The 25555-nt window shown below is 42.2% G+C and overlaps 1 protein-coding gene across 1 annotated transcript in view; it reads right to left on the reverse strand.

Annotated features, from left to right (window-relative positions):
- Positions 1 to 6: 6 nt before the first annotated feature.
- Positions 7 to 25555, reverse strand: part of LOC108291091 (maltase-glucoamylase, intestinal-like) — a gene marked incomplete at its 5' end in the record, with an annotated part of 51003 nt that continues 25454 nt past the window's right edge. The window contains 19 exons of the mRNA XM_017511272.2: positions 7 to 827; positions 2874 to 3044; positions 3630 to 3679; positions 5063 to 5151; positions 6192 to 6316; positions 8587 to 8643; positions 9510 to 9594; positions 12255 to 12403; positions 13117 to 13233; positions 13326 to 13360; positions 13480 to 13613; positions 14424 to 14562; positions 15370 to 15457; positions 16258 to 16392; positions 21424 to 21486; positions 21818 to 21928; positions 22175 to 22303; positions 23455 to 23580; positions 25470 to 25550. Of these exons, the coding sequence (XP_017366761.2) occupies positions 750 to 827; positions 2874 to 3044; positions 3630 to 3679; positions 5063 to 5151; positions 6192 to 6316; positions 8587 to 8643; positions 9510 to 9594; positions 12255 to 12403; positions 13117 to 13233; positions 13326 to 13360; positions 13480 to 13613; positions 14424 to 14562; positions 15370 to 15457; positions 16258 to 16392; positions 21424 to 21486; positions 21818 to 21928; positions 22175 to 22303; positions 23455 to 23580; positions 25470 to 25550 (1962 nt within the window). The remainder of the gene's footprint in view (positions 828 to 2873; positions 3045 to 3629; positions 3680 to 5062; positions 5152 to 6191; positions 6317 to 8586; positions 8644 to 9509; positions 9595 to 12254; positions 12404 to 13116; positions 13234 to 13325; positions 13361 to 13479; positions 13614 to 14423; positions 14563 to 15369; positions 15458 to 16257; positions 16393 to 21423; positions 21487 to 21817; positions 21929 to 22174; positions 22304 to 23454; positions 23581 to 25469; positions 25551 to 25555) is intronic.

A 25555-nucleotide genomic window follows, 5' to 3' on the forward strand; every position in this document is an offset into this window, starting at 1 on the left:
TGAAAATAAATTATTTTTACCCTCCAAACTTTCTCTTCAGTTTTGCCTGCTCAGATCTCATTCTCGCCGCTATCCCCATATGCTAGGGATTTCTCAAGACCCTCTTGTCTCAGGTGAGTTGACTCTTCCGTTTTCCTCCCCGTGAGGCTGCTGATAATTTCACATTATGTTCTTACTTGTGATCACTTTTACTATCATCTTCTGTTTCCTCTGATCTTTCCTTGTGTTTGCCTTTTCTTCCCTTATCATGATCGCCCCACCCCCACCCCACCTATAACCAATTAGATGTATTGTTCCCCACTCCGACCCGGCCTAAAACCAACTAGCAGATGTTCTTTCTGGATACTTTCTTGAGGTAATGATTAGCTTCAAGACCTGGAACTGTCACAGAAAGCTTTTTCTTGTGTATTTAGCAAGAGAATGGGGTCCATTCCATGATTACACATATGGACATACACTTCATCATGGACCCAGTTCTTCTTCAGTAAATGTCATATAATGAACAATCACTACCATTATAACCACATAGAGACATTAAGGTAATACACAGATTTTCCACACCTCTCTCCTGCTATCCCACAGGGGTAAGATTTAACCTTTAGGGTTCACACGCAAAACATATAACAAAATTAACAAAAATATTTCACCAGTAATGAGAATGAACCCATTAGCAACACACAATAATTTTCATGAGTATGAAGTGTATTAGTTTCAAAGTCATTCATAGTTTCAGATCTTGCTCTAAAAATTCACGGAGTGCTTCTCCATGTCAATGAAGTGAAATTATGTAGGCTGATGTTTCTGTCGGTCACATCGATGCTTAGCACCTGTTAAGAACCAAAGGAAAACAATTGGGCATCCCGTGTTGAAATTTCCTGCATGCAAATAAATAACAGTCCAAAGAACCTCCTAAAACTTCTACATTGTATTGTCTACTTAAAAGACTGCCCTCAGATTTTCAGACGAGAGGGTGTTTTCTAATGTTTTAGAGTACAAACATTATTCAACAGTAGAGATGAGCCTTGAAATAATTCAACATGGCCCATGTCGGTGGCTAAATCCTGTAATCTCAGCACTTTGGGAGGCCAAGACGGGTGGATCATTTGAAGTCAGGAGTTCAAGATCAACCTGGCCAACATAGTGAAACCCCATCTCCACTGAAAGTACAAAAATTAGGGGGGCATGGTGGTGGGTGCCTATAATCTCAGCTACTTGGGAGGCTGAGGCAGGACAATTGGTTGAACTCAGGAGGCAGAGATTGCAGTGAGCCAAGATTATGCCACTGCACTCCAGCCAAGGCAATACAGTGAGACCCAGTCTCAAAAGAAAAAAAAATTTAATATACAACCACTGAAGAGAAAGAACTGCACAAACTGGAGAGAACACCCTCTTTTTCATTCTACTGAGGTGTTGATTTTCCTTGGCACCATCCTTCTGTTTCCTCCTCCTCCTGTTCCTCCATAGCACCCCAAAGATTGCCCAGCAAGAGTCCACTATTCCTGTTTCTTCCTAGGCAGTTGCTGTCAAGAAGGTTTCACCTCACGTGCCCTCATCAGCTTGTATGTCTGTCCATGAGGTTTGGGCAAAGTACTTTAAGGTAAAGTTGGGGAAGTTGTTGACGTGATAACCACAAGTATGAGGAAATAAATCTAAAAAATGCAAAACTGAAAGAAAACTTTTGTTTCAGGCCTAGTCATAAGGAAGGATTATGAAAGAAAAAAAGCTCAGACAAAAACGGTAAGCACCTAAGGAAGTTTCATTTACCATCAGGATGATACATGTTAGCACCACTACACTGCATTAATCCCAAGGTATAGATTTTTCACATATTTAACATTCAAGAGACCAGAGTGTATCTTCTAATCAGCAACCATAGAATTACTGTGAGCCAGGCAGCACTCATGACATAATTGTTATTGTCTGTGCCTGTGTAAACTTTATTGCTATTACTGTGTTAGGAATGGATGGACTGAAAACCATTTAAGGATTATTACAGGAAGGAATAGTTTGTAAGGTCAAGAAAGTACTAGGATGAAAATGTATATAAAGTGTGTTAGTGGCTCAGGAAAACATTTCATAGACAGGAGTGGAAGAATTTTTGTGAAATGCTGAATCACCAACACCTTTTGCAGTACAGAGGAAATAAACAATTTGTAACATGTATTTTTCTTTTAAATAGTAATAAACTATTTAAATAATACAAATAAAATTTAAATAATAAAAGACTTGAATACAAATTGAAATAATAAATAATAATAAATTGATACAAGTTAGGTAAGATATTTCTAGCACTTCTTCACATTCAGGGTCTACCTCTTCTAAATTACTTTGAGGCAGAATCATCACTGTATCTCCACTCAACATTTTCCTCCCTATTATCACTTACAATATTGAAATATATAGATAAAAATTTATGTCTAAAGAATTTTCAAAAACTTTCTATAAGTTTATTGTAAAAAACATTTGAGTGATAAGGAAATTCTATCATAATTTTGTCATCCTTTTTTCTTTGTGGCACATGAAATAATAGAGCAACTTTTCACTGATGGCATCATATTTGATAAAATATAATAGTTCAAGCTGTTTTGGAAGTTGATCTCTGAGGCAGAGGTAAAAGAGTCAAGACAAAGTTTTACTTAGATTTACAGACAAGAAGACAAACATGGAAAGTAAGAATCCAGGCCATGGATTCCAAATGATGATAAACAACGACTTTTCATTCATCTCCATGCTGTCCATTCCTAACACACTGAAAACAGAGATTTCTGGAGGGCCTGGCAGGAGAGGGCATCATTTGGAAGGGAAGCAGTAAGGCACTGCACTAGGTATATTAAGGTTGGGAAATGGCATTCGCAGTTTTGCTGGTCACAAACCTGTGTCGTGCGGTCACTGTTGAAGGAGGGTGTTATGACCATGCCGCTCACAGACATGCTGACACTGGTAATGGGGACATTGCCCACTCCCCAGATTTCAATGTAGCCCAGTTTCAAAGGGTTTGTACTGGTGATGTAACTGTTGAAAATTATATGACTCTGGATTGTATTCTGTTGAATTGGAGATAACAGGAAAAGATAATAGCAGAATTAGTTCAAATGTTTTCCAACCTCTTTTTAGGCACAAATGTAGATCATAAAGTAAGACAACTTCAGAGTCACTATCTTGTGTCTTTGGATCATGGAAACCATGATCTCATCACTCTATCTCCTATGGCCAACTGCCATCCACTTTGCATTGACAAGCAGCTGCAGGGTTTTTCACATTGCCCTGAACTCTATAGGAGATGAAAGTCTCAGCTGTCAAGATACTTATATTCTATAGGTGGAAAAATCACAAAATGTGCAGGCCATTCCAAGGCAAATTAGGAACAAGGGCTAGATAACAGAAACAACCCGTCCATCTGTAACATGGTAAACTGGAATAATGATCATTACTGATGAGATGTTGATAGGTTAAATTACAGAAAGCCTTCCTGGGAGCACAGTAAATTTCCACCGGAAGTCTAGAGAAGTAGAAGAATGTGAATTAGCAAGATGAGAAGAAATTCTAGGTGGTATTCTATGCCCTTACAACATTCAGCATCCTCCTAAGCCAGTAGAACCCTATTCTCTCTTCATATCAGTCACACTCACCTGGCTGGCAGAAAACTTGGCCAAATAATAGAGTCCTTTCCCATAGGTATCTGCAAACAAACAACAAGATAAACATGGCCTGGACCTGTGCTATAGAACTCTATGCTATGGAATATATAAATACTCTTCTAATTGCCTACTTGTCTTGGTTGAGAGAGTAAGGCTTATATTTGTTTTTATTTTCTGTCTTTCGAGTGTTCCATTTTAAAATGTAAGTCCTCTTTCTGGAGACTAATCAAACTGTGCACCCACACTCAGTTTATACAAAATGTTTGAAATGAATGTGTATAGATGCATCTGTCTGACAGAGTCATGTCATATAACACAGTTTCCTGACACGATTTTTAAGTCACTTCTCTTCCTTGTGGTTTATCATTCCCAACATCTTCCTAATCGGCTCAGAATTTCCATGTTCTTTTTGCTATATGTACACATCTCTGCACATGCATTCATATGCACATACATACACAAACACCAAGACTGGTCTCTTGGTGGGTTTATCTTGGGGTATTACACAATTTTAAAAATGTGATCTCCAGAGAACAAAGATGATCAAAGAAAAGGCTTCTTTGTCCTTTATCCTAACTGTGTGCCACAGGCCCAGGAAGAAGATGAAGTTTAGCACAGCCAGTGAAGGTGAACTAGTCAACAGCTTTGTTTCAAGAATTCCCATCCTACACCCTGCCCTCATGGCTGTCACACTCTTCCCTGTGTGCTAGGTCCTTTCTAAATGACTCACCACTCGGTAGCCACTGGCTATCCCTTAAAACTGTGCTAAGACAGTAGTCACTAGTAAAATTTACCTGTTTAAATTTAAGCTTGTTAAGATTGAATACTATCAAAAATTCAATTCTTCAGATGCACTTGTCATATTTCAAGTGCTTGATAGCCACATATGTCAAGTAGATACAATATTGAACAGCAGAAGATATAGAACATTTCCATCACTGCAGAAAGTTCTATTGGACAGCACTTATCTAGAAATAGTTAATGATTTCTTGAGAAATCCCCCTGAGATTTTACCAATGCCTACAGCTTCCTAATAGAAAATACCCCATAAATAATACAACTGATAGAGGTATTGCCCCTCTTACTGGGACAGTAAGAACCATGTAGTTAGGGAATATGTCCTTGACCATGAATCCTATGAAAGTTTATCTCAGCTGGCTACAAATAAACTTTCCCTGTGGCTCCCATATAGCTTCCTCCTATAGTGGATTAGAATGGTTGAGTAATAAGAGGAGATTCAGAAATAAGCTTCATTTATGAGGCATAAAGATCATGTGCAATATGGATTATACCCTTGAATTAATAAATGGTTGTATTTTAAAATGCAAAATTGTTTTAACAGGGAAAAGGTGAAAGCAGGCCTGTAAAATACCCAGGAATACAGTCAATGCCATGAGTGTGAATCCCAGGCAACTCCTACTCACCAATGCTTTGCCCATCATCCCAGAAGAGCCAACCCTCAGCAGTTCCCTCATCATCCAAGGCAATTTTGAAGCCCATGAATTTCTGGCGGCTGCAGTGAGGTGGAAGAGAGGCATTAGCTAAAAGCAAATCCACAGCCACAAACCAAGAGTTTACATACAAACATAAAGGAGCAAAGGGAAGTGCTTTGTGGGATAACGACTGCATACTAGAGTTCAAGAGACTTGCGACTTAGTTCTAATTCTGTCTCCATCTGGCCATATGACTTCATATCATGAACAAATGAATGAGCGAGTGGATCAAAAGGATTCTCCTTTAAGGCTCTTAAAGTGATGACAACCAAACTAACTGGGTTCTTTCTTTTCCTTTTGAAAGGAAAATCCCAATGCTGAAATCTTTCTGCTTTAGGGACCTAATACCCTAAACATGTAGAGTGAGGTCTATTTTCAAATGTCCTAAGTTCTTCATTTTTATTTGAATGTTTGGAATCAAATGAATAAGGAATCTAAGAATTTTAGTATTGATACCAGAGAGGTGTGATTTTTAGTCTCTGCTCATCTACTTACTGTGTGACTCTGAGTAAATCGCTTAGTCTTTTCACTCATCTGTGAAATGGTGATAACAGCACTAACATCACAGAATTTATGTTTTCCTTTCATTAAGCAAAAATAGACAATTTCCAAGTAGAAATATACATATTTTTATAGTTCTGGATAATAGTTATTGTTAATTTATATATAGACTTTGAACTAAAAGTTTAAAATATTGCAGAGGAATAAACAATTTTTCAGCAATAGTTTTCTAAGAAAAAATTCAATTAGACCCAATAGTATCCTAAAACTACTATAAATCATGGTTCCTCCTATTTTGACTTCCATTTCAATCATGAGATTGAAAGATGACACTCTTAGACCTATCATCTCACACATTTAAACATAAAACAGCTGTTAATAATCAGTCAGAATGTAGCATCTGAATAAAGGTTAAAATACAAACACGCGAATATAGAAAAATCAAGTGTTTAGTAAAATTGCATGTGGGCTTGAGAGTGATGCTTACAATCTGGAGGGCTTCACTACAAATTGGTAAGCTAACTGACATGTAAAGGAAAACCTCAGTCCTGTCATTTACCTTAAGTGGGTGTTCAGCGCAGGCTCTTGCCAGGGCAGGATGTAGCCCCCACGGACATGAAGATTAATGTGGTCAAGAGGGGCGGGCAAGGTCTTCCACTCGCCTCTTGCATTAATATCCACACCCTGTGGGCCAGAAGAAAAGATGATGAAGTAGAAGACATGTCCCTGCATGAACAATGCATTCTGCCAGACGTCTCATCCTACCCTCTGAAATGATGTCTGTTCATTACCCTCGCCACATACCTGCTACTACACATTCTGCATTCACACAGTGCTACATGAAACCTCACAAGGCTGCTATAATATCTTGTTAGGGTCTCTTGCTTTTGCTTCCACAGTACAAGCTACATTTGCCTGATGTGTGACAGGAAGAGGTGCTACTCTCTCACCTGATTCAGAAACCTAACGTAAGAAACCATCCTTCCAGCCCACATGTTCTCTAGAGCAAGGCTATTCAGTCTCAGCACCATTGAGATTTTGGTCCAGACAATTCTTTGGTTGTGGAGCTATCCTGTGCCTTTTGATATTTAGCAGAATCCTCAGATGTCAGCAGCAACTCCTCCTCACCCCTACCCTCATGTGACAACCCAAAATATCTCCAGGCATTGCCAAGTATCCCCTGGTAGGCAAAATCTGCTCATTTGAGGGCTGCTACTTTAGAGGTAAGAAGCAGTTATTGTTGACAACAAGCAAATAAGCATGGCTCTGTTCCAATAAAACTTTATTTGCAAATCAGGCAACATCAAGATTTGGCTGTGGGCCATAGTTTGCCAGCCTGTGGTCTAGAATAAGTAATACATATACAAACATGGTAAGGTTAATTAAGGTGACATTTCTTCATTAATCCTAACTATAAAATTCATCTTCATTTTAATTCAACATCAAAATTTCATCTTTTTCTAAATAGCTTGCTCCGTGATTTATTTCGTCTTTCCCTGTTCAATCAAAGATATCTTCTGTCTGTGAATGGGAGAGTCAACATGCACTCTCAGGCCAAAGGCCAGTCTCACTGAAGGAGAGCTGGCCACCCGTTCCTAGGAAAGGCCTGGCTGGGAAGCACACAGCAGAGGCTTAACATGTTACCACCCGAAGGGCAGATCCAGACTAACAGCAGGAAGGGGAGGCTGGGGCGGCGGGGAGGACTTGGTCTCCACTGACTGAGAAGAGAAGGAACAAAATTGCACATCCTTCTCCAGTTTTCACCTAATCGCACTGCAATCCTCTGGGATGTAAGGGCCAGTACGTTCCTTGCTTCTTGTTTCCCTGCTTGTACCCCTTTGCTGTATTTCTAGCCCTCAACTTTATTCTCCTCAGAAAGTCAGAAGAAGAGGCCTGGTTAGAGACCAAGGCAATACCACCTTTGATTCTTCCCCAAAAATTAGGGCCTACATTCTCCAGGTCCCCAACATCCCAGAGCTGCCCCAGAAGACCCTGACTTCCTAGCTAAGTCTCTGGGGATCATAATAGCACAGAAATGGTGTGGCAAGGAGCTCTTTCTTGCTTCCTCATTTCTAAATGCACTTGCACTGCTTAGACTCACAAGGGTTGGGCCCCATACCTCTGTGTGTGTGTTGCACATTGCCTGATCACCTGCTTACCTTAGGTAATTATGTGTAGTACCCTTCTTTGAGCATCTATGCTATGGAGGGAGATAGTTAATAAAAGGCAGAGACGAAAAGGCCTCTATGCTTACAAACTTACAGCAGGCAAAGATAGAAACAATAAAAACAAAAACTACAGTCTGCAACATAATCTCAAATGTTTGCTAGCATCTGCCTTTACACAACGTTGTAAATAGCAGTGATATAAGGAAATATTAAAATCTAACACAAAGAGAACACCCACAAAAAACCAGATCCTGGTCGGGTGTGGTGGCTCACGCCTATAATTCCAGCACTTTGGGAGGCTGAGGTGGGTGGATCACGAGGTCAAGAGATCGAGACCATCCTGGTCAACATGGTGCAATGCCATCTCTACTAAAAATACAAAAATTAGCTGGGCATAGTGGCGCACGCCTGTAGTCCCAGCTACTCAGGAGGCTGAGGCAGGAGAATTGCTTGAACCCGGGAGGCGGAGGTTGCGGTGAGCTGAGATCACGCCATTGCACACCAGCCTGGGTAACAAGGGCGAAACTCCGTCTCAAAAACAAACAAACAAACAAAACAGATACTAAGTGAGATGCTTTATGTATTATTTCATAACGGTTCTATGAGGGAAGTGGTCTTACCCCACTTGGAGGTGAGAAAACTCACGTTACAAGGGTTAAAGTGACATCTCTCAGACCACACAGCAGGTGGTTACAGAGCCAGCATTTGACCTAAGGTCTATCATATCTAAAGCCTCTGGATTCTCTATCCTTTTCCCAGGTTGTACAGACATTCAGAAAAACTTACCGTGTAGTAATCGTACCAGCGGGCTCTAGGGAAATATGCGGTGACATTTCTGGCATTCTAAAATTAAACACAAACAAGGAGTGGCAGTGGGCACCATTATCCAGGACAGAGTAACCAAACGGCTCAGGAAAGAGGTTAAAGTCATAGTGATGGCCTTGGGCCCACTTGCCTCATCTCTTGGGAGGCTAACAATGTTGGGGAAAACTTCCTTCCATTTCCGGTTTTGAAGCAGGGGATATTTGTCTACCCAAAACTATCATAAAGTACTTTGGTATCCAGGACTTTGGGGAAAAAAAATTACTGTTTGCTTATAGACACTGACTTACCCAATATACCCTTAAAGAGGCAAACAGCTGAGGTTTGTGTGTGGAGCAGAAAAAAATTTTGCGGGTACAATAAGATTTTGTGAAGGTGCAATCAACTGATATTTTAAGACTAATCCACTGGTATTCAGAAACCTAATCAACAACAGAAGTAAAGAAATGGCTTTTACTGCTGGGAGGACCTCCTGCAGGAGGAAGGGAAGGGTTAGCCAGCAGCAATACGAGTACACACATTGCCAAGTAATCCTTCTGAGAAGTTTTAATAGTGCTAGAGGATTTTATTATTCTTTACACTATTGCCCCATCTGACCTTCTATTTCTCATTTTAGTTAACAAAGAAATGATTATGTCATTGAATATACCATGAGATGTTTTCTTCCTCATCATCCTATAAACCAGAACTGTTAGGCCAATTTTAAAGATGAAAGAGCTGAGGCCCAGAACACCTAAGTGATGGACTTCGGCTCAGAAAGAGAGGAAGAGACAGAGGTAGAATAAGAAACCATGTGTAGGACCCCACAGCTCAGGCCTCTTCTCCTCCTTCTTTTCCCCGAGCCTCACAGCTGGGATCCTCCCCCGATCTGAAGCCTCCATACTCACGAGCTCCAGGACAGGGCTGACCAGGAAGGCTGGGCCCAGCAGGAACTGACTGTCTATGTCCCATGTCACCTGATCTGACACAAACCTGGAAAGGGAAATGAAGGTGCCACAGTCAGAGCTCAACAGAGACCCAGTCCAAGATCCTGAACAGGCTCCTCTACTTCTGATCCACGTTGGAAATCCAGCTGCCCCTGAACCATCCTTGCCTTTTTCCTAAACCTGACTTGATCCAGAGTATCCAGTCTCTGCTTTCCCATGTGATGTGCCTCAAAATTATGAAATGCTCGGATGTAGATGTGTTTTGTCAAGTACTTACCACATTTCTTAACCATGGCACTTTTTTTTTTTTTTTTACTTTGGGCTCTAGGGTACATGTTCACATGCTGCATCTTGCAGGATTGTTGCATAGGTACATACATGCCATGGTGGTTTGCTGTCTCCATCCCCATCGTCGCCTACCTCAGGCATTTCTCCTGGTGTTATCCCTCCCCAACCTCCCCACCCTCCTCTGTCCCTCCCCTCCCCTCACCTCCAACACCCCACCTACTCCAGTAAGTGTTGTTCCCTTCCCTGTGCCCAAGTGTTCTCATTGTTCGTCACCTGCCTATGAGTGAAAACATGCAGTGTTTGGTTTTCTGTTCTTGTGTCAGAGCCAGAGCAATTAGGCAAGAAAATGAAATAAAGGGCATTCAGTTAGGAAAAGAAGAAGTCAAATTGTTCCTATTTGCAGACAACATGATCATATATTTAGAATACCCTGTCGTCTCAGACCAAAACCTCCTTAAGCTGACAAGGAACTTCAGCAAAGTCTCAGAATACAAAATCAATGTGTAGAAATCACAAGCATTCCTAGATATCAACAACAGACAAACAGAGAGTCAAATCATGAGTGAACTCCCATTTACAACTGCTACTAAGAGAATTAAATACCTAAGAATACAATTAACGAAGGATGTAAAAGAAAGGAGAACTATAAACCACTGCTCAACGAAATAAGAGAGGACACAAACAGATGGAAAAACATTCCATGCTCATGGTTAGGAAGAATCAATATTGTGAAAATGACCATACTGCCCAAAGTAATTTATAGATTCAATGCTATCCCCATCAAGCTACCACTGACCTTCTTCACAGAACTGGAAAAAAACACTTTAAACTTCATATGGAACCAAAAGAGAGCCCACATAGGCAAGACAATCCTAAGCAAAAAGAACAAAGCTGGAGACATCATGCTACCTAACTTAAAACTATACTACAAGGCTACAGTAATAAAAACGGCATGGCACTGGTACCAAAACAGAGATATAGACCAATGGAATGAAACAGAGGCCTCCGAAGTAATGCCACACATCTAGAAGCATCTGATCATTGACAAAACAGACAAAAACAAGCAATGGGGAAAGGATTCTCTGTTTAATAAAAAGTGTTGGGACAACTAGCTAGCCATAAGCAGGAAGCTAAAACTGGACCCCTTCCTTACCCCTTATATAAAAATTAACTCCAGATGGATTAAAGATTTAAACCTGAGAACTAACACCATAAAAACCTTAGAAGAAATCCTAGGCAACACCATTCAGGTCATTGGCATAGGCAAGGACTTCATGACTAAAACATCAAAAGCAATGGCAACAAAAGCCAAAATAGACAAATGGAATCTAATTAAACTTAAGAGCTTCTGCACAGCAAAAGAAACAATCATTAGACTGTTATTCCCAACAGAATGGGAAAAAATTTTTGCAACCTACCCATTTGACAAAGGGCTAATATCCAGAATCTACAAATAACTAAAACAGATTTACAAGAAAAAAAAAAACAAACAAACCCATTCAAAAGTGGGTGAAGGATATGAATAGACACTTTTCATAAGAAGACATTTATGCAGGCAACAAACATATGAAAAAATGCTTATCATCACTGGTCATTAGAGAAATGCAAATCAAAACCACATTGAGATATCATCTCCTGCCAGTTAGAATGGTGTTGATTAAAAAATCTGGAGACAACAGATGCTGGAGAGGATGTGGAGAAATAGGAACACTTTTACACTGTTGGTGGGAGTGTAAATTAGTTCAACCAGTGTGGAAGACTGTGGCAATTCCTCAAGGATCTAGAAATAGAAATTCCATTTGACCCAGCAATCCCATTACTGGGTATAATAAGGATTATAAATCATTCTATTATAAAGACACATGCACATGTATGTTTGTTGCAGTGCTGTTTACAATACCAAAGACTGGGAACCAACCCAAATGCCCATCAGTGATAGACTGGACAAAGAAAATGTGGCACATATATACCATGGAATACTATGCAGCCGTAAAAAAACAACGAATTCATGTCCTTTGTAGAGATATAGATGAATCTAGAAACAATGAAACATTTTAAATGCAAGAATGGCCCTTGTCCCTCAAATCTCTTCCTGAAATCATTCTTTTGTGACCCAGGTCCATATAACCAAACTGCTACAAAACATAGACAGGCCTTAGCACGGCCAAATTCAAAAGAGATTATTCTATGCTGTACTGCATCATTTCAATTTCTTCATTAAATAAATAGCCTTTTATTAATGACCTGTGACATGTATCACACTGTGCTAAAGAGAATCATAAAGTATGGTCTATGCCAGAAGAGGTCTTGTCAAAGGCAATCATGTGTTTAATTTGGAAGAATTGTGTCTATCAACTGCCACCATCCAGAATGCAGTAAGTTATCCATTTGTCATCGGGATCCCTGCTAGACACTCACTCATGGAGCAGAGGCCGAACAACAGTGACACCCTCCGTGTGGGCCTTATGCATCAAGGTGTAGAGATATGGCAACAGGGTGTATCTGGTCTGCAGGACATTTCTGGAAATATTCACAAAAGCAGCATCCCAGGATACAGGGTCTTGTCTCTAAAGGAGAAAAAGAACAGTATTGGGAGCTCATCCTGGAAAACCTAGGGAACTTAAGAAGGTCACTGAAAGCATATTCCAAATCAAGATTACTCACAGCTAAACAAAAGATAACTATTGATGAGGCCCAGAGAATATTCTTAATAGACTAGAAAAGGTGTCACTGAAGCTCTGCTAGGACAGCTGATAAAATGTCACTGTAAGACATTCTTTTTGGTACATACGCTACCATTCTGCCTAAACAAAGAAAAAATAATAATAATAATCTAAAGAACACTGAGAAATATTCACTGAGACACCAGGCTTAACAACTTTTAAGGGCTGGGTGCAGTGACTCACGCCTGTAATCTCAGCAGTTTGGGAAGCTGAGGTGAGCAGATCACTTGAGCCAAGAACTTTGAGACCAACCTGGGCTACATGCCAAGACTCTGTGTTTACAAAAAGTTCAAAAATTAGCTGGGCATGTTGGTATGTGCCTGTAGCCCCAGCTATTTGGGTGGCTGACGTAGGAGAATCACTTGAGTCCTGTAAGTCAAGGCTACAGTGAGTCATAATTGTGTCACTGCACTCCAGCCTGGCCCAAAGACTGACCCGTCTCAAAAGAAAAATTTTTTTCAAAGATATCCCAGTAAATACAGACTTCATATAATTTTAGCTCAGAAATGGAGGCTTTTCTTCAAGTGAAACTCTGGAGCTAGGAGCCACTGTCCTACCCTGGTCCCAATGGTGTTGTGGTTTCTTGAGAAGGGGTAAAAGGCCCCCAGCTGCATCCAGCGAACACACATCTCATATTCGGCGTCTTGAAAGAACCCACAGATATCTGCTCCTGTCTGTAACAAGAGGAAATTAAATGAGCCTGCTGATGATTTCTGAAGGATGTCCCCATCTTCTTGGTGCTTAAGAGGATCCCAAGGACACTCACGTAGGATATGCCAAAGAGGCTGAACTCCATCATGCCTGCAATGAGAACCACAGCTGCGTCAGACCAGGCTCTCACCACCTGCCTCCTCACTTCTTGACCAAGGATCTCAGCTCCCTGACCTGCCAGCACAGGCACTGGGTAGGAACCCACGCACCAATGATAGATTTCTTCAGCTGATCCCACGCAGCCGTGTTGTCCCCCAGCCAATGTCCTGCCCAGCGGCCAGAAGAGGGAAATGTGGAGCGGGTGATGACGACTCCTCGCTGTCCTGTCACCTCCTGCATGGCTCTGGTTGGAGGGGAACAGGAGACTAATTGAGAGTACAGCCAGGGACCACAGGCCATAGAGCTTCTCCTTCCAGAGCCCTCGAGCCTAGTGAGTGTTTGCTCTATGATTGAAGGGAACATGGGAATCTGAGCTGTAATGGGGGCTCCACTGATCCCAGATGGTGGAGATAACAATTCATGTGTTTTACGGTCCATTACAAAGAACTTCACTATAGTGAACTCACTGGAGTACCCCAAAATTGTAAGGAATTACTAAGTCTTGTAATTGGTTTACTCAATATATAGTGTGCTATATTTGAGGAGGAACTTAGTAAAGATTAGAAGATTGTCCTAAGAAGAATTCATAATATTCATTGAGCTTGCAAAGCAGGACTGTGCTAATTCAGTACAATACCAGTTACTCTCCACCAAGAATGGCCAAAGAACAAATATCTCAAAAGATGATTCACTTTTGAAATAAAAGGGAGAGATACCCAGTCCTTTGTGTTCCCTTTGCCTCCTGCAACTAAAGGTATTTCAGCACCTGCCACCCTGTGTGATCACTACACTATTTCCATGTGTCTTGCCCACTAGGATCATTCACCTCTCACTGCTGGGACCATGCTTTATTTAAACCTGTTCTACTACTTTCCATCACAAGGCCTGACTCTGTGTCAACCAGCATTTGTTTAATCAATAAGAATGATGACACAGTTGTCATGAGAATCTTCTTAACCCTTAGAGTAGGAAGGAAAGAAAAAGTAGGGTAGCTACGTTAGTCCTGGCAATGCTTACACGTTGTGACAGCTGGAGAAGGGAGACAGACACTCACTCGTATGTGGGTCTGGTCTGGGACCACCCGTACAGGCTGTGCACGTTGTAGTGCTGCACGGGGGAGCCGTCTGGGAGCATCTGCTCGCTCTCCATGCACAGGGTCTTGCTGCTCAGGCCCCTGTCCCTGGACTCCAAATCTGAGAAGGAAGATCTGGTGAGGTGAAATCAGCCCTGATTCTGTTTATCCCTGACCTCTCTTCAAGGGATTGGGCCCTGGATCTTAAGACTAACTTAAGCCCTGCATCTGTCACTCTCCATCTTCCCAGAGACACCAGCACAGTGACCCCAGCTCTGAGCCGCAATGGCACCTATGGTGTTTTCAACATCAATGTGACTGAAGAAAGCAGAGGTGTCAAAAAGAGCAGACAGTGGTAAAACACCACATGATAGGCTCTGATTTAGGGTTTTGACATGTCAATTATTTCATGTAATTCTTATCATACTTGTATGAAGAAGACATCATGATCTGTCTTTTATAGTTTAGCAAACCGAGATTTGAAAATATCACATAATCTGTGAAAAGCCACACAATTCACGGAAAAAAACCACTTCTGGAGCCAAGATATGAACCAAGTATAAATTCAAAGCCCATCAGCTCCACAATAAAGGCAAGTCAATAATTTTCACCTATTGATGACACAAGAAATTCCTGTGATGGATTCACATAAGCCTAAAAAACTAAGAAACCCAGCTGTGAGAACCTTTTGGTGGCATGAGCACTGGTTGGTGCTTTCTGGACAGATTCGAGAAATTTGCTCTATGAGCCTAGTCACTTGCACATGCCCAGCTGGCTAAAGCACGTGCAGAGCTTTGGTCTCTGGTTCCCAGTAAACCACAGCAGCCATGAGGATGTGCTGTCAGGGCACACCCGTGGCCTCTGGGCTCCTGCAGTGGTCATCCTTCCAGTTGTGGCTCTGCCAATCAAGGAGGCCAAGGGTTCTTACGTGGCATGTAGGGAGGGTGGTTCAGAGAGGCATCCCTGCAGCCTGGATGAACTGCCCCATTCACGAAGCTCGATGGTTCATTCATATCCTAGAAATGCCAAAGACAGACATATCTTACTTTTTATGAAAATTACAACCTGCAAATTCTGACACAGGGAAACAATGAACAAATTGTTCAACATCCAATAATTCCTGTAGATGCCAGCCTTGGAAGGTTTCATCAAATCCTGGTGAGAACTGGCTAGAAAGATTAATTCATGCCTACAGAACAACTGGCTAGAAGATTAAAAAAAAAAAATCTCTCTGCCAGGTGCAGTGGCTCACACCTGCAATCCCAGCCCTTTAGGAGGCCGAGGCAGGTGGATCATACGCTCAAGAGTTCAAGACCAGCCTGGGCAAGTTGGTGATACTCCGTCTTTATTAAATATACAAAAATTAGCCAAGCACGGTGGCGGGGGTTTGTAATCCCAGCTACTCTCGAGGCTGAGGCAGGCAAATTGCATGAACCCAGGAGGCAGAGGTTGCGGTGAGCCGAGATCGTACCACTGCACTGTAGCCGGGGTGACAGAGCAAGACACCATAACAAACAAACAAACAAACAAAAAAAGCCTCTCTCAAGGTGGGTGCGAGGCAATCAAAGTTCAAGAAATCAAAGTTCCAAGAAATTCCTAGTAAATTGTCTCAGAGGTTTTATAGGAACTTCAGGTCCGGTACAAGGTGTGTAGGCTATCAGGGCTGTTCCACTCTGAGAGGAGGAAGTGTCTGACATGTCCAAAGTCTTCCTTGGACAATGATTATCCTCTTGACTGAAGGTCAGTGGTACATAGACTTAGGCACACAAAGATACACAAGTGCCACAGGTACACAGACATACACACACACACTTACAATCCATATGCCATCAAACTTCAAGCTCCTCTCTGGATTCTGTGGATTGCTGTATAGTTCTTCTATTTCCCTCTTCCACCACTTGGCAGTTGAATTACGGAAAAAGTCTGGGAAAGCCACAAAAGCTCGATACAGCTATAAAAAATAAATATAATTAGTTTGTCCCACACAAATATATTCGACAGCAAACAGGCACTTACTGAGAATGCAACTCACACAAAGACCTGGACTATGTGGTGATGGATGGCCTGAACAGGGCCTAAATAATGTTACTGGCTTATTAGAGGAATGCAGAATGCAAAGAGAAATTAGTGCTATTTGCACGGCTCCCCAGCATTTGGAAAACATCCAAAAACTGTTCTCTTCATATTGACCTAGATAACAACAATCAATGCCCGGAACTCATGACCTAGTGCATTAGATGCCCAACCCTAAATGCTAGTCCTGCCATTTTCTAAGCACTCCTCAAAGAAACAAAGCCAGGGAGAGACTGCAGACATCAGATGAATGGTAATAGGCTGGGAAGAAACACCCAGGAAGTCCCTCCTATGTCACTCCCACTAAGAGAGGGGAGGAAGGCATAAGATTACATTTCAGGATATTAGACTATCCAGTATGCATCTGTGTTCTCTACAGTTTCAGAGTCACATGAAAACTACAGCTGTGTGTAACATAAATTGAGAGGACTTAATGAGGGGGTTTAAACTTCCCCTTACTTTCATCTTTCTTTGAATAACAAAAGCAGTGTTTTTATGTTAACCTGAAAGATGGATGCAAGATACACACACATATATATATATGTATTTTGAGACAGAGTCTCACTCTGTCACCTAGGCTGGAGTGCAGTAGTGTGCTTCCTCAGCTCACTGAAACCTCTGCCTTCCAGGTTCAAGCAATTCTTTTTCCTCAGCCTCCCGAGTACCTGGGATTACAAGCATGCACCACCTCGCCCAGCTAATTTTTGTATTTCTATTAGAGACATGATTTCACCATGTTGGCTAGGCTGGTTTCAAACTCCTGACCTCAAGCGATCCACCCATCTTGGCCTCCCAAAGTGCTGGGATTACAGGCATGAGCCACCGTGCCCAGTCAGGTACAACTTCTCAAGTACACTGTAGATTTTTGAGAATAAGAACCTTGTTTTATATTCTTCTGAGAGATATTTACATTTTTCACAATGCTTAGCTTAGAACCTAACATAAAATAAACAAACAGTGTTTAACAGTGGGTTCACACCAGCAGTAAATAAATATCCATACATTTTTATGTACTCATGTTGCTTGTTACGGAACATTATGGTCCTTTGAAGGTCTCAGTAAATAGCCTCCTCTATGCTAATCATAGCATTGTAAGAGTAAAAGAGCTAAATAATGCTGGTGAGGAGGGTGGGGGAATCAACAAAAAACAAACTTGGTCTAGGGGAACTCCAGTTCTTATACACAACAGACAAAAGGCAATTAGGAATCAATATGTCTAGATAAGGGGCAAAAAGGGAGCATAAGGAAACAGAAACAGATCAGCCTACGTGGGTCTGGCTGTCAGGGATGTGAGAAGATAGTGGGTCACATCACAGAGAATCCTGAGAGAAGGGGTCCTGCCAGGGATGCCCTTTGTTAGGAAATGGAGGTAGAAACCATGAAACCTGACAAAGAGAACCTTTCACCAGAAACAGAGAGCTCCAGATCATACAGGGTTAGAAACAATGGGATGGGTGGGCGATGGAGAGTTAGAGTACCAGCCACATCTGAGTCAGAATTGTATCCCATATGGGATGCACATGGGGAGCCTGGCCAGCAGTGATGTATGAACTTCCCTAAGCACTGCTCAGATGACCCCTATCAATCAATAAAAATGTTCTGCCATTCTCCAAGGTGCTGGCTTGCCTTACACCTGTCCATATTCAAGTGTTGCCTTTGTGGTTTCTGCCTTCACTTTCTCCAGTCTTCACACAGTGATGCACCCACCCACACACTGGGCCTCGGGACCACTTAGCACTCTTTTTGTAGCACGCTGCATGCTACAAAATGCAATTCCTAGATCCTACCACAGACTGATTGAATCAAATCGCTGGAGCTTTGGGCTCAGAAATCTGCTTTTCATAGGCTTCTTGGTTGTTTATGCTCAGTGAGGCCAGACCAGGACAACAGTGGCTTCATCCTCACCAGCCTTGTCAAGTGGGTCTTACTATTAATAATATAAATCTTAGGTTGGTACAAAGGTAATTGCAGTTTTACCATTAAAAGTAATGGCAAAAACTACCTGGGCACCAACCTAATAGTTATAATTATTCTATCTACCAAGAGTCTCTTATGAGCTGCCTAAAAGATTCTGTGACATCCCCTAATGAACTGTTTCTTATCAGAGGCCCAACTGGCATTTGAGGCAAGAGATTTTTTGTGGCAAATTCTCTGCAATCAGAGCTATGGGCATCCCTGCCCACTGCCCATTAAATGCCACTTGGCGTCCCTGTGATAACCAACACTGCCTTCAGATTTCCACATGGCCTCAGGATGGCAGTGTTGCCCCTAATGGCTGATGAGCTGCGGGGTTCATAATGTAGTAACTGACTACTTGATAAAACTCAGGAAGCCCATGGCCCAGAGCTTCTCTAGCTGGGCAGGTTCCTGTGTCCATGTGGGTTGTTTGATCACTAAGCTTAAAAGTGATTTTCTGTGAGAAGTCACGAGAGGACAGGAAGCTAGGTCTTCTCCCTTGAATACTTATCTGATAGATGACAGATAGATAGATAGATAGATACATAGATACATAGATAGATACATAGATAGACACATAGATAGATAGAGTAGACAGATGGATAGGTAGAATAGAATAGAATAGAATAGAATAGAATAGAATAGAATAGAATAGAATAGAATAGAATAGACAGAGAGTAGGTAGATGGAGAGATAAATAGATAAGATAGACAGATGATAGATAGAATGGATATATGGATAGACAGGGTGAGGTGATGAATTGATAGATATAGACGAACGAACGGATAGATATACAATAGAGATACAGAAAGTAGGCAGATAATAGATAAACAGATGATAGAATAGATAGAATGAATGCATAGACAGAGGGATAGAGGAATAGAGTGGATGGATGTATAGACAGATGATAGATTAGCTAGACAGATGATAGAGAGAGATACAGAAAGATGATAGTAAAACAGATAATAGATACACAGATAGCTAGATAGATAATAGGTAGGTAGGTAAATAGATAGATAGATAGATAGATAGACCAAAAGATGGTAGATAACAGAAAGAGAGATACATACATACATAGATATATAGATACATAGATATAGATAGATAAATAGAAGATAGATTGGCAGATAGACAGAAAGCAAGAAAGAAAAAGAGAAACAAAGAGAGCAAGAAAGAAAAGAAAGGAAGGAAGGAAAGAAAGAAAAGATAGGCAGATAGGCAGAGAGATTGACTGACTGACAGATAGATAGATGATAGATAGATAGATAGATAGATACTTATTCAATAGTAGACAAAAGGAAAACAGCCTTGAACTGAGTTTGAATCATTCTTGCCAATCTTCAAAACCTGCCCCAGCTTCTGCTTTGTTCCTTTCGTTTCACTGAATCTACTGACAGTAAATTAAGGCATACAGTCCAACAGTCAAGCAGCCTGGTTCCAAGTGTGTCGCATTTTAAATCAAGAGTGCTACTGCTGCCAACTTGCTCTGGGATCCAGGAGGTCAGAGACTGACACCAGAGAACTACGAATCACTGGCATGCAGTGCCCTCTGTGCTCACTACCCCATTGGAGCTGTCCCAGGCCTCAGCCTCAGACTCCACATTGTCAGCTTCTGTCTAATATCAGCCTTTCCCTTTAGGACTCACCACTTGACCTGAAAACCAACTTATCTGGATAAGGCAGGAATATTTGGCCTGACCCCTGCCAGTCACATTCCTGGTGACTGGAATGTTTCCCCTGCACCTCCATCCACAGACTACGATCTTACATTACATAGAGAGAACTCCCAAAAGAGGTCTTCACCTGGGCTTCTGAGTGGCTGCTACCTGAATTTACAACTGCCAGGATTTGTTTCCACAGTATGGATATTTGTCTGATCAATACTTGATCTCGACAGAGTATCTAGACACTACAACATATACCACATTGCTGACTGCACAGGCCAGCTTCTTCGTCCCTTCAATTCCTGGAAGATGTCCTGGAAATAGGCCTTTTCCTTGTCTCCTCAGCTCTCCTGTGGAGGTCACATAGGCTACACAGGCCCTGCTACACTTCCCACCCAGAAAGAATAACCATTATTGAAGAACAGCTCAAGAGGTCAGGCAGATACTTGCTCTCCAGAGCTCCTCAGCCCCACCCTGAGAACCCTGCCTGTGGGTACTGCCACAACCATGGATAGTCAACCATACAGGCTGCATCAGTTCAGGAGACACACATCTTGGCCAGAGGATGGCGGTGTAGGCTTTCTAGACCAGTAAGGAGCCATGTATTCTTTCAGGCAAGAAATGCTTAATGAATCTGGAAAATAATTCAGGTCCAGAAGCATGAGCTACCTGAATCCATTACAAGCTACAAACTGTTCTCAGGAAAGAGCAAGTTTTACAGTAAGGCTGGAAACTGACAGGTAAAAGCAAAGTTGAGAAACCGAAGGAAGGATGGGGTTCAGGGGAGGACTGGTAAGTGTGAAGATGGAGAAACTTGTTCAAGAGGGGGGGAAAAGGATGTACAAGGCAAAAGACCTAATCAGTCTTCAAGGGTTGAAGACTGCTTAGAAGGGATGCCCAGCACAGCAACAATAAGTATACTAGTTCAGAGAAACAAACGCACTTCTCGGAGGTATTCCCCAGTGGAAATTTCTTGGGTCTTTGGAATCTGACAGCCTTGGAACTGAAATCACCACTCTGTCACCTAAAACCGTGGACAAGTAATTTGAGCTCTCTGATCTTAAATCCCAAGGATAATAATACATACCTACATATCTACATCCCAGTGGGCAGTAAAATATTACTACATATAAAGTAATGGGCACACAAACTGATACCCAAGAAACATCCCCTAAGTGTTTCCCCCTTGCCAAGCTCATGTCCATGGTACAGGCATATCCAGAATCACAGGTACGGCTGCCCCTTCCTAGAAACCCAGACTCCACCCAAATCTGCAAAGACCCTTTTACCTCCACTTGACTGTCCCAGTCTAGAGACCCATTCACAACAACATCAGGAAAATCAGGCCAGACCTGTGGAGAGAAACATGTTCAGCAGCAATGCACTAGACAGTTCCCTTACAGAGTATTTCCTGAGAAATTATTATATAAACCATGTTCCTAGCAGCAACCATGTTCCTTTGATCATCATGTAAGATTGACATAAAAGAAAAGTGAATTCCCTAATGCATCACATTACCTTAAAAGTCATTAACTGTATCAACACATATGGATTGAGAAAATGAGAGCTTCTGACCTCGGAGCCAAAATAGAAAAAGCCAAAAATGACATACATAGGCATGTGACCCACTAACAGTGACCCACCCTCAGGTTAGGGATCAGTGGATTATCGCTCAGAGTATACCTTTCCCCAGACAATGTCTCCATCATTTGGGTATCTGATGAAGACGTCATCCTCCATGCCCCGAGTGAAGGCAGGATAGGGCTGTGTCTCATTGCCAGAAATGGCTGGATCCTGAAATCAAAGCATAAGTCAGTTGGGAAAACCAAAGCCAGAGAATGAGGAGAAACAGAATAAAAGAGAACTCCTCCAGGGAACTCCCTAGCTTCTACCTGAACTGTAGAGTTTCTCAGAGTCCTGGGAAATACATGTTTCTTCTAGAGCTTCAATGTAACTAATTGTAACATGGAAACAAAGCTTTCTCCACCAAAGCCCATACCTGCTCCCAAACAGAATGCACACATTCACATCAGGACTAACCAGAATGAGGATGACCCGCATCCCGTCAGCCTTCATGCGATTGATCAGAGCTGGAAACCCAGCAAACTTGGGGCTGAGGGTGAAGTCCAGCTGCCGCTCCATGTAGTCGATGTCTGAGTACTGCACGTCCTGCGGGAGGACACGGGAAGTGAGTGGCTGCTGTATTTCAGACAGCTTCTTGTACATGCTTTCAAAACCCAGCTCTGCCACGTGTTTGGTATAGCTTCTGGGAAATTCACTCAATTTTTCAAATTTTCAGTGATAAACTAGAAAAAAAAAAATCTAAGTCTGTACCAAATAGGATGAGAATGCCTCTCTAGCATGGCTCTTCTTAGGATACATAAATTAACAAGGATTGGAAAGTGCTTTGTAAACTGCCACTATCAGGCGTGATTGTGATGACCTCCTCCAAGAGGCTGCCCCTGGTATCAGAGGTGCATGTTTAGAAAAAATTATGTTAACTACCCAGGGCTAATACAACATGGATGGCAAATCTACTGCAAAACAAAACAAAGCAACAATGTATAGTAGCTTTGGAATACCCAATCTTGAGGGTGATCAGACACAACCTTATTCTGGAGAATGAAATATTGCACTTCACTATCCACTAATGGAAACACTATGTTCCACTAATGGTACTATTGTAAACAGTAGAAAAGTAGAATGAAATTAAATATGCTATGGTTCATGGGGTCAATTCTTTGATAACTGGTTCCCCTCCCATCCGCCAGTGAAGGATAAGGCTTATTTCCATATGTACATCCTCTGAAAACCCATCCCAGGATCTGTGTCACCCATCAGTGATTAACTCAGAGATGATGGGACACTGAGTTACAGCACCAGGGCTGCAGGAACTGATGTCATATCCACATATACAATGGTCTGACTGTTTGCAGTTAGTTTTTTTTTTTTTTTTTCCAAGAATTAAGTAAAAGAACTGAGGTATATCATTTATTCTTATGGAACAAAGGACGTTTTGACTAAGGTTTGGAAGTCATGTCAAAGAAATGGAAGGAAGCATGAGGTGGCAGAAAGAGCCCTGGAGCCAGCCTATCTCCCTGTCCTTTGGCAAATCATGGTGAGTCTTAAGCTATACCACCTCTAGAAGATGGAAACAAAGTCCCTTACCTGTATTACCATGCTGGGGTGAGGCTAACTGTGATATTGCCTGAAAAAGAATGTTATGTCTTTATAGAATCCCACAAACATTAGACAAATGAACCCAGACACAGAGGCACTGGGCTAGTTTTCAAACTCCAGAGCCATGACTGAGAACGTACATAAGGGATCTGGGCGGCCACCATCTCATCATACAAGCTGGCGATCTCAGAGTCATTCTGGTATCCATAGCGACACAGCTGGAAGCCCAAAGACCAGTAAGGAACCATCACAGGCCGGCCGATCAACTAGAAAATAGACAGGAAACATTCGTCCTCAGAACAGAAACACCAGATTGAAGTTTTTCAGGAAGTAATAAGAATATTTTTCCATGCCCCAAGCTAGACAACTAACAAATTCAAATCCAGACCAAATCTGACAGGATATAGGGCCACTGGGATTCTTGGAGAAAGCTTTCTGCTAGACTTGAGCGCCTTTTTAAAAATTCTGGAAAAGCCAAATTTATTCATAGAGGTACTGTAGGTAACTTGTTAAGAAGCCCAGAATCAGAGGCAAAATGCCTGGCTCCAGTCCTGCTAGCTGTGTGACCTTAGGTAAAAATTAAGTAATTTTATTGCTTCAGTTTCTTCATCTGTAAGGGAAAATAATAGTATCAGCCTCAGAGTGCTTTTGTGAGGACTGAATGAGTTATTATGTATGAAGTGCTCTAATATGCAGCAAGTGATCAGTGATGTGCAGTAGATAGTACATAGTGTTTGCTGCTGCTGCTGCCACCACCACAGTCACGACCATTATCATCACGATTTTCACCATCACCACCAGTACCACCATCATACACCCCACCACCATCTTTACCATTATCATCACCCTTCACTACCATCACCACCACCCCACTGCCACCCCACTGGCCTCCCCACCATCACCACTATCATCACAAACACTACCACCAACACCACACTCCTCACACCAACCCACAGTCACATCACTACCACTGCCATAACCACCACCAACATCATCACCATCAATACCACAAACACCAACCATAACCACCACTACCATCACCACTATCATCCCAACCACTACCACCAACACCATGCTTCTCGTACCACCCCACGGTCACCACCACTACCGCCACTATCTCCATCAACACCATCATCATCACCATCACTACCACAAACACCAACCAACACCAGTCCCACCATTACCACACCACTACCACCAACACCACACTCCTCACACCAACCCAGTCACATCACTACCACCACTGTAACCACCACCAATCTTATCATCATCATTACCACAAACACCAACCATAACCACCCCAACCATCACCACTATCACCCCTACCACTACCACCAACACCATACTTCTCATACCACCCCATGGTCACCACCACTACCACCACCACCATCATCACCATCACTACTGCAAACAGCAACCATCACCACCCCCACAATCACCACAACCACTATCACCAACACCATACTTCTCGCACCACCCCACTGTCACCACTACCACTACCATTTCCACTACCACCATCATCATCATCACTACAACAAACACCAACCATCACCACCCCCACCATCACCACTATTATCACAACCACTATGACCAACACCACACTCCTCATAACACCCCACTGTCACCACCACTACCACCATCATATCCATCAACATCATCATCACCATCAAATACCAACCATCACCAGCCCCACCCTCATCACCATCAGCACCACTATCACCATCATCACCAACACACCCATCTCCACCACTACCACTACCACCACCATAATCACCACCACCATCACCACCACACTCACCACTATCATCACCATCACCACCACTACCACCACCATCACTATCACCATTTTCACATCACTATCACCACTGTCACCCCCTACTGCCATCATCACCATCACCACTACAACCACAATTACTACCACCACACTACTATGGCTACCATCACCACTACTAGTACCACTATTACTTCTGCTACTCTGCAGTGCTTACAGAGGCTAACAATTTAATGGTCATTAGAATATATCTATTTTTCCTTACTCTATAATCTCTCTCCAAGAAAGATCAGTTATCATCTGAGAGTTATATGAATCAATGAGGGCTCTGGTACACAGACTGTGCTGTATAAGTACTTGATAAACAATTGGATCTCCCCCTACCTCAGTGTACTGCTGGGTGACAAGCTCTGGAGTTGGCCCCAAGAACACATAAAAGTCCAGAACTCCCCCTGTGGTACGATATGTCA

This window comes from Cebus imitator, unplaced genomic scaffold, assembly GCF_001604975.1.
Source record: "Cebus imitator isolate Cc_AM_T3 unplaced genomic scaffold, Cebus_imitator-1.0 Scaffold446, whole genome shotgun sequence".
NCBI classification, from domain to species: Eukaryota; Metazoa; Chordata; class Mammalia; order Primates; family Cebidae; genus Cebus; species Cebus imitator.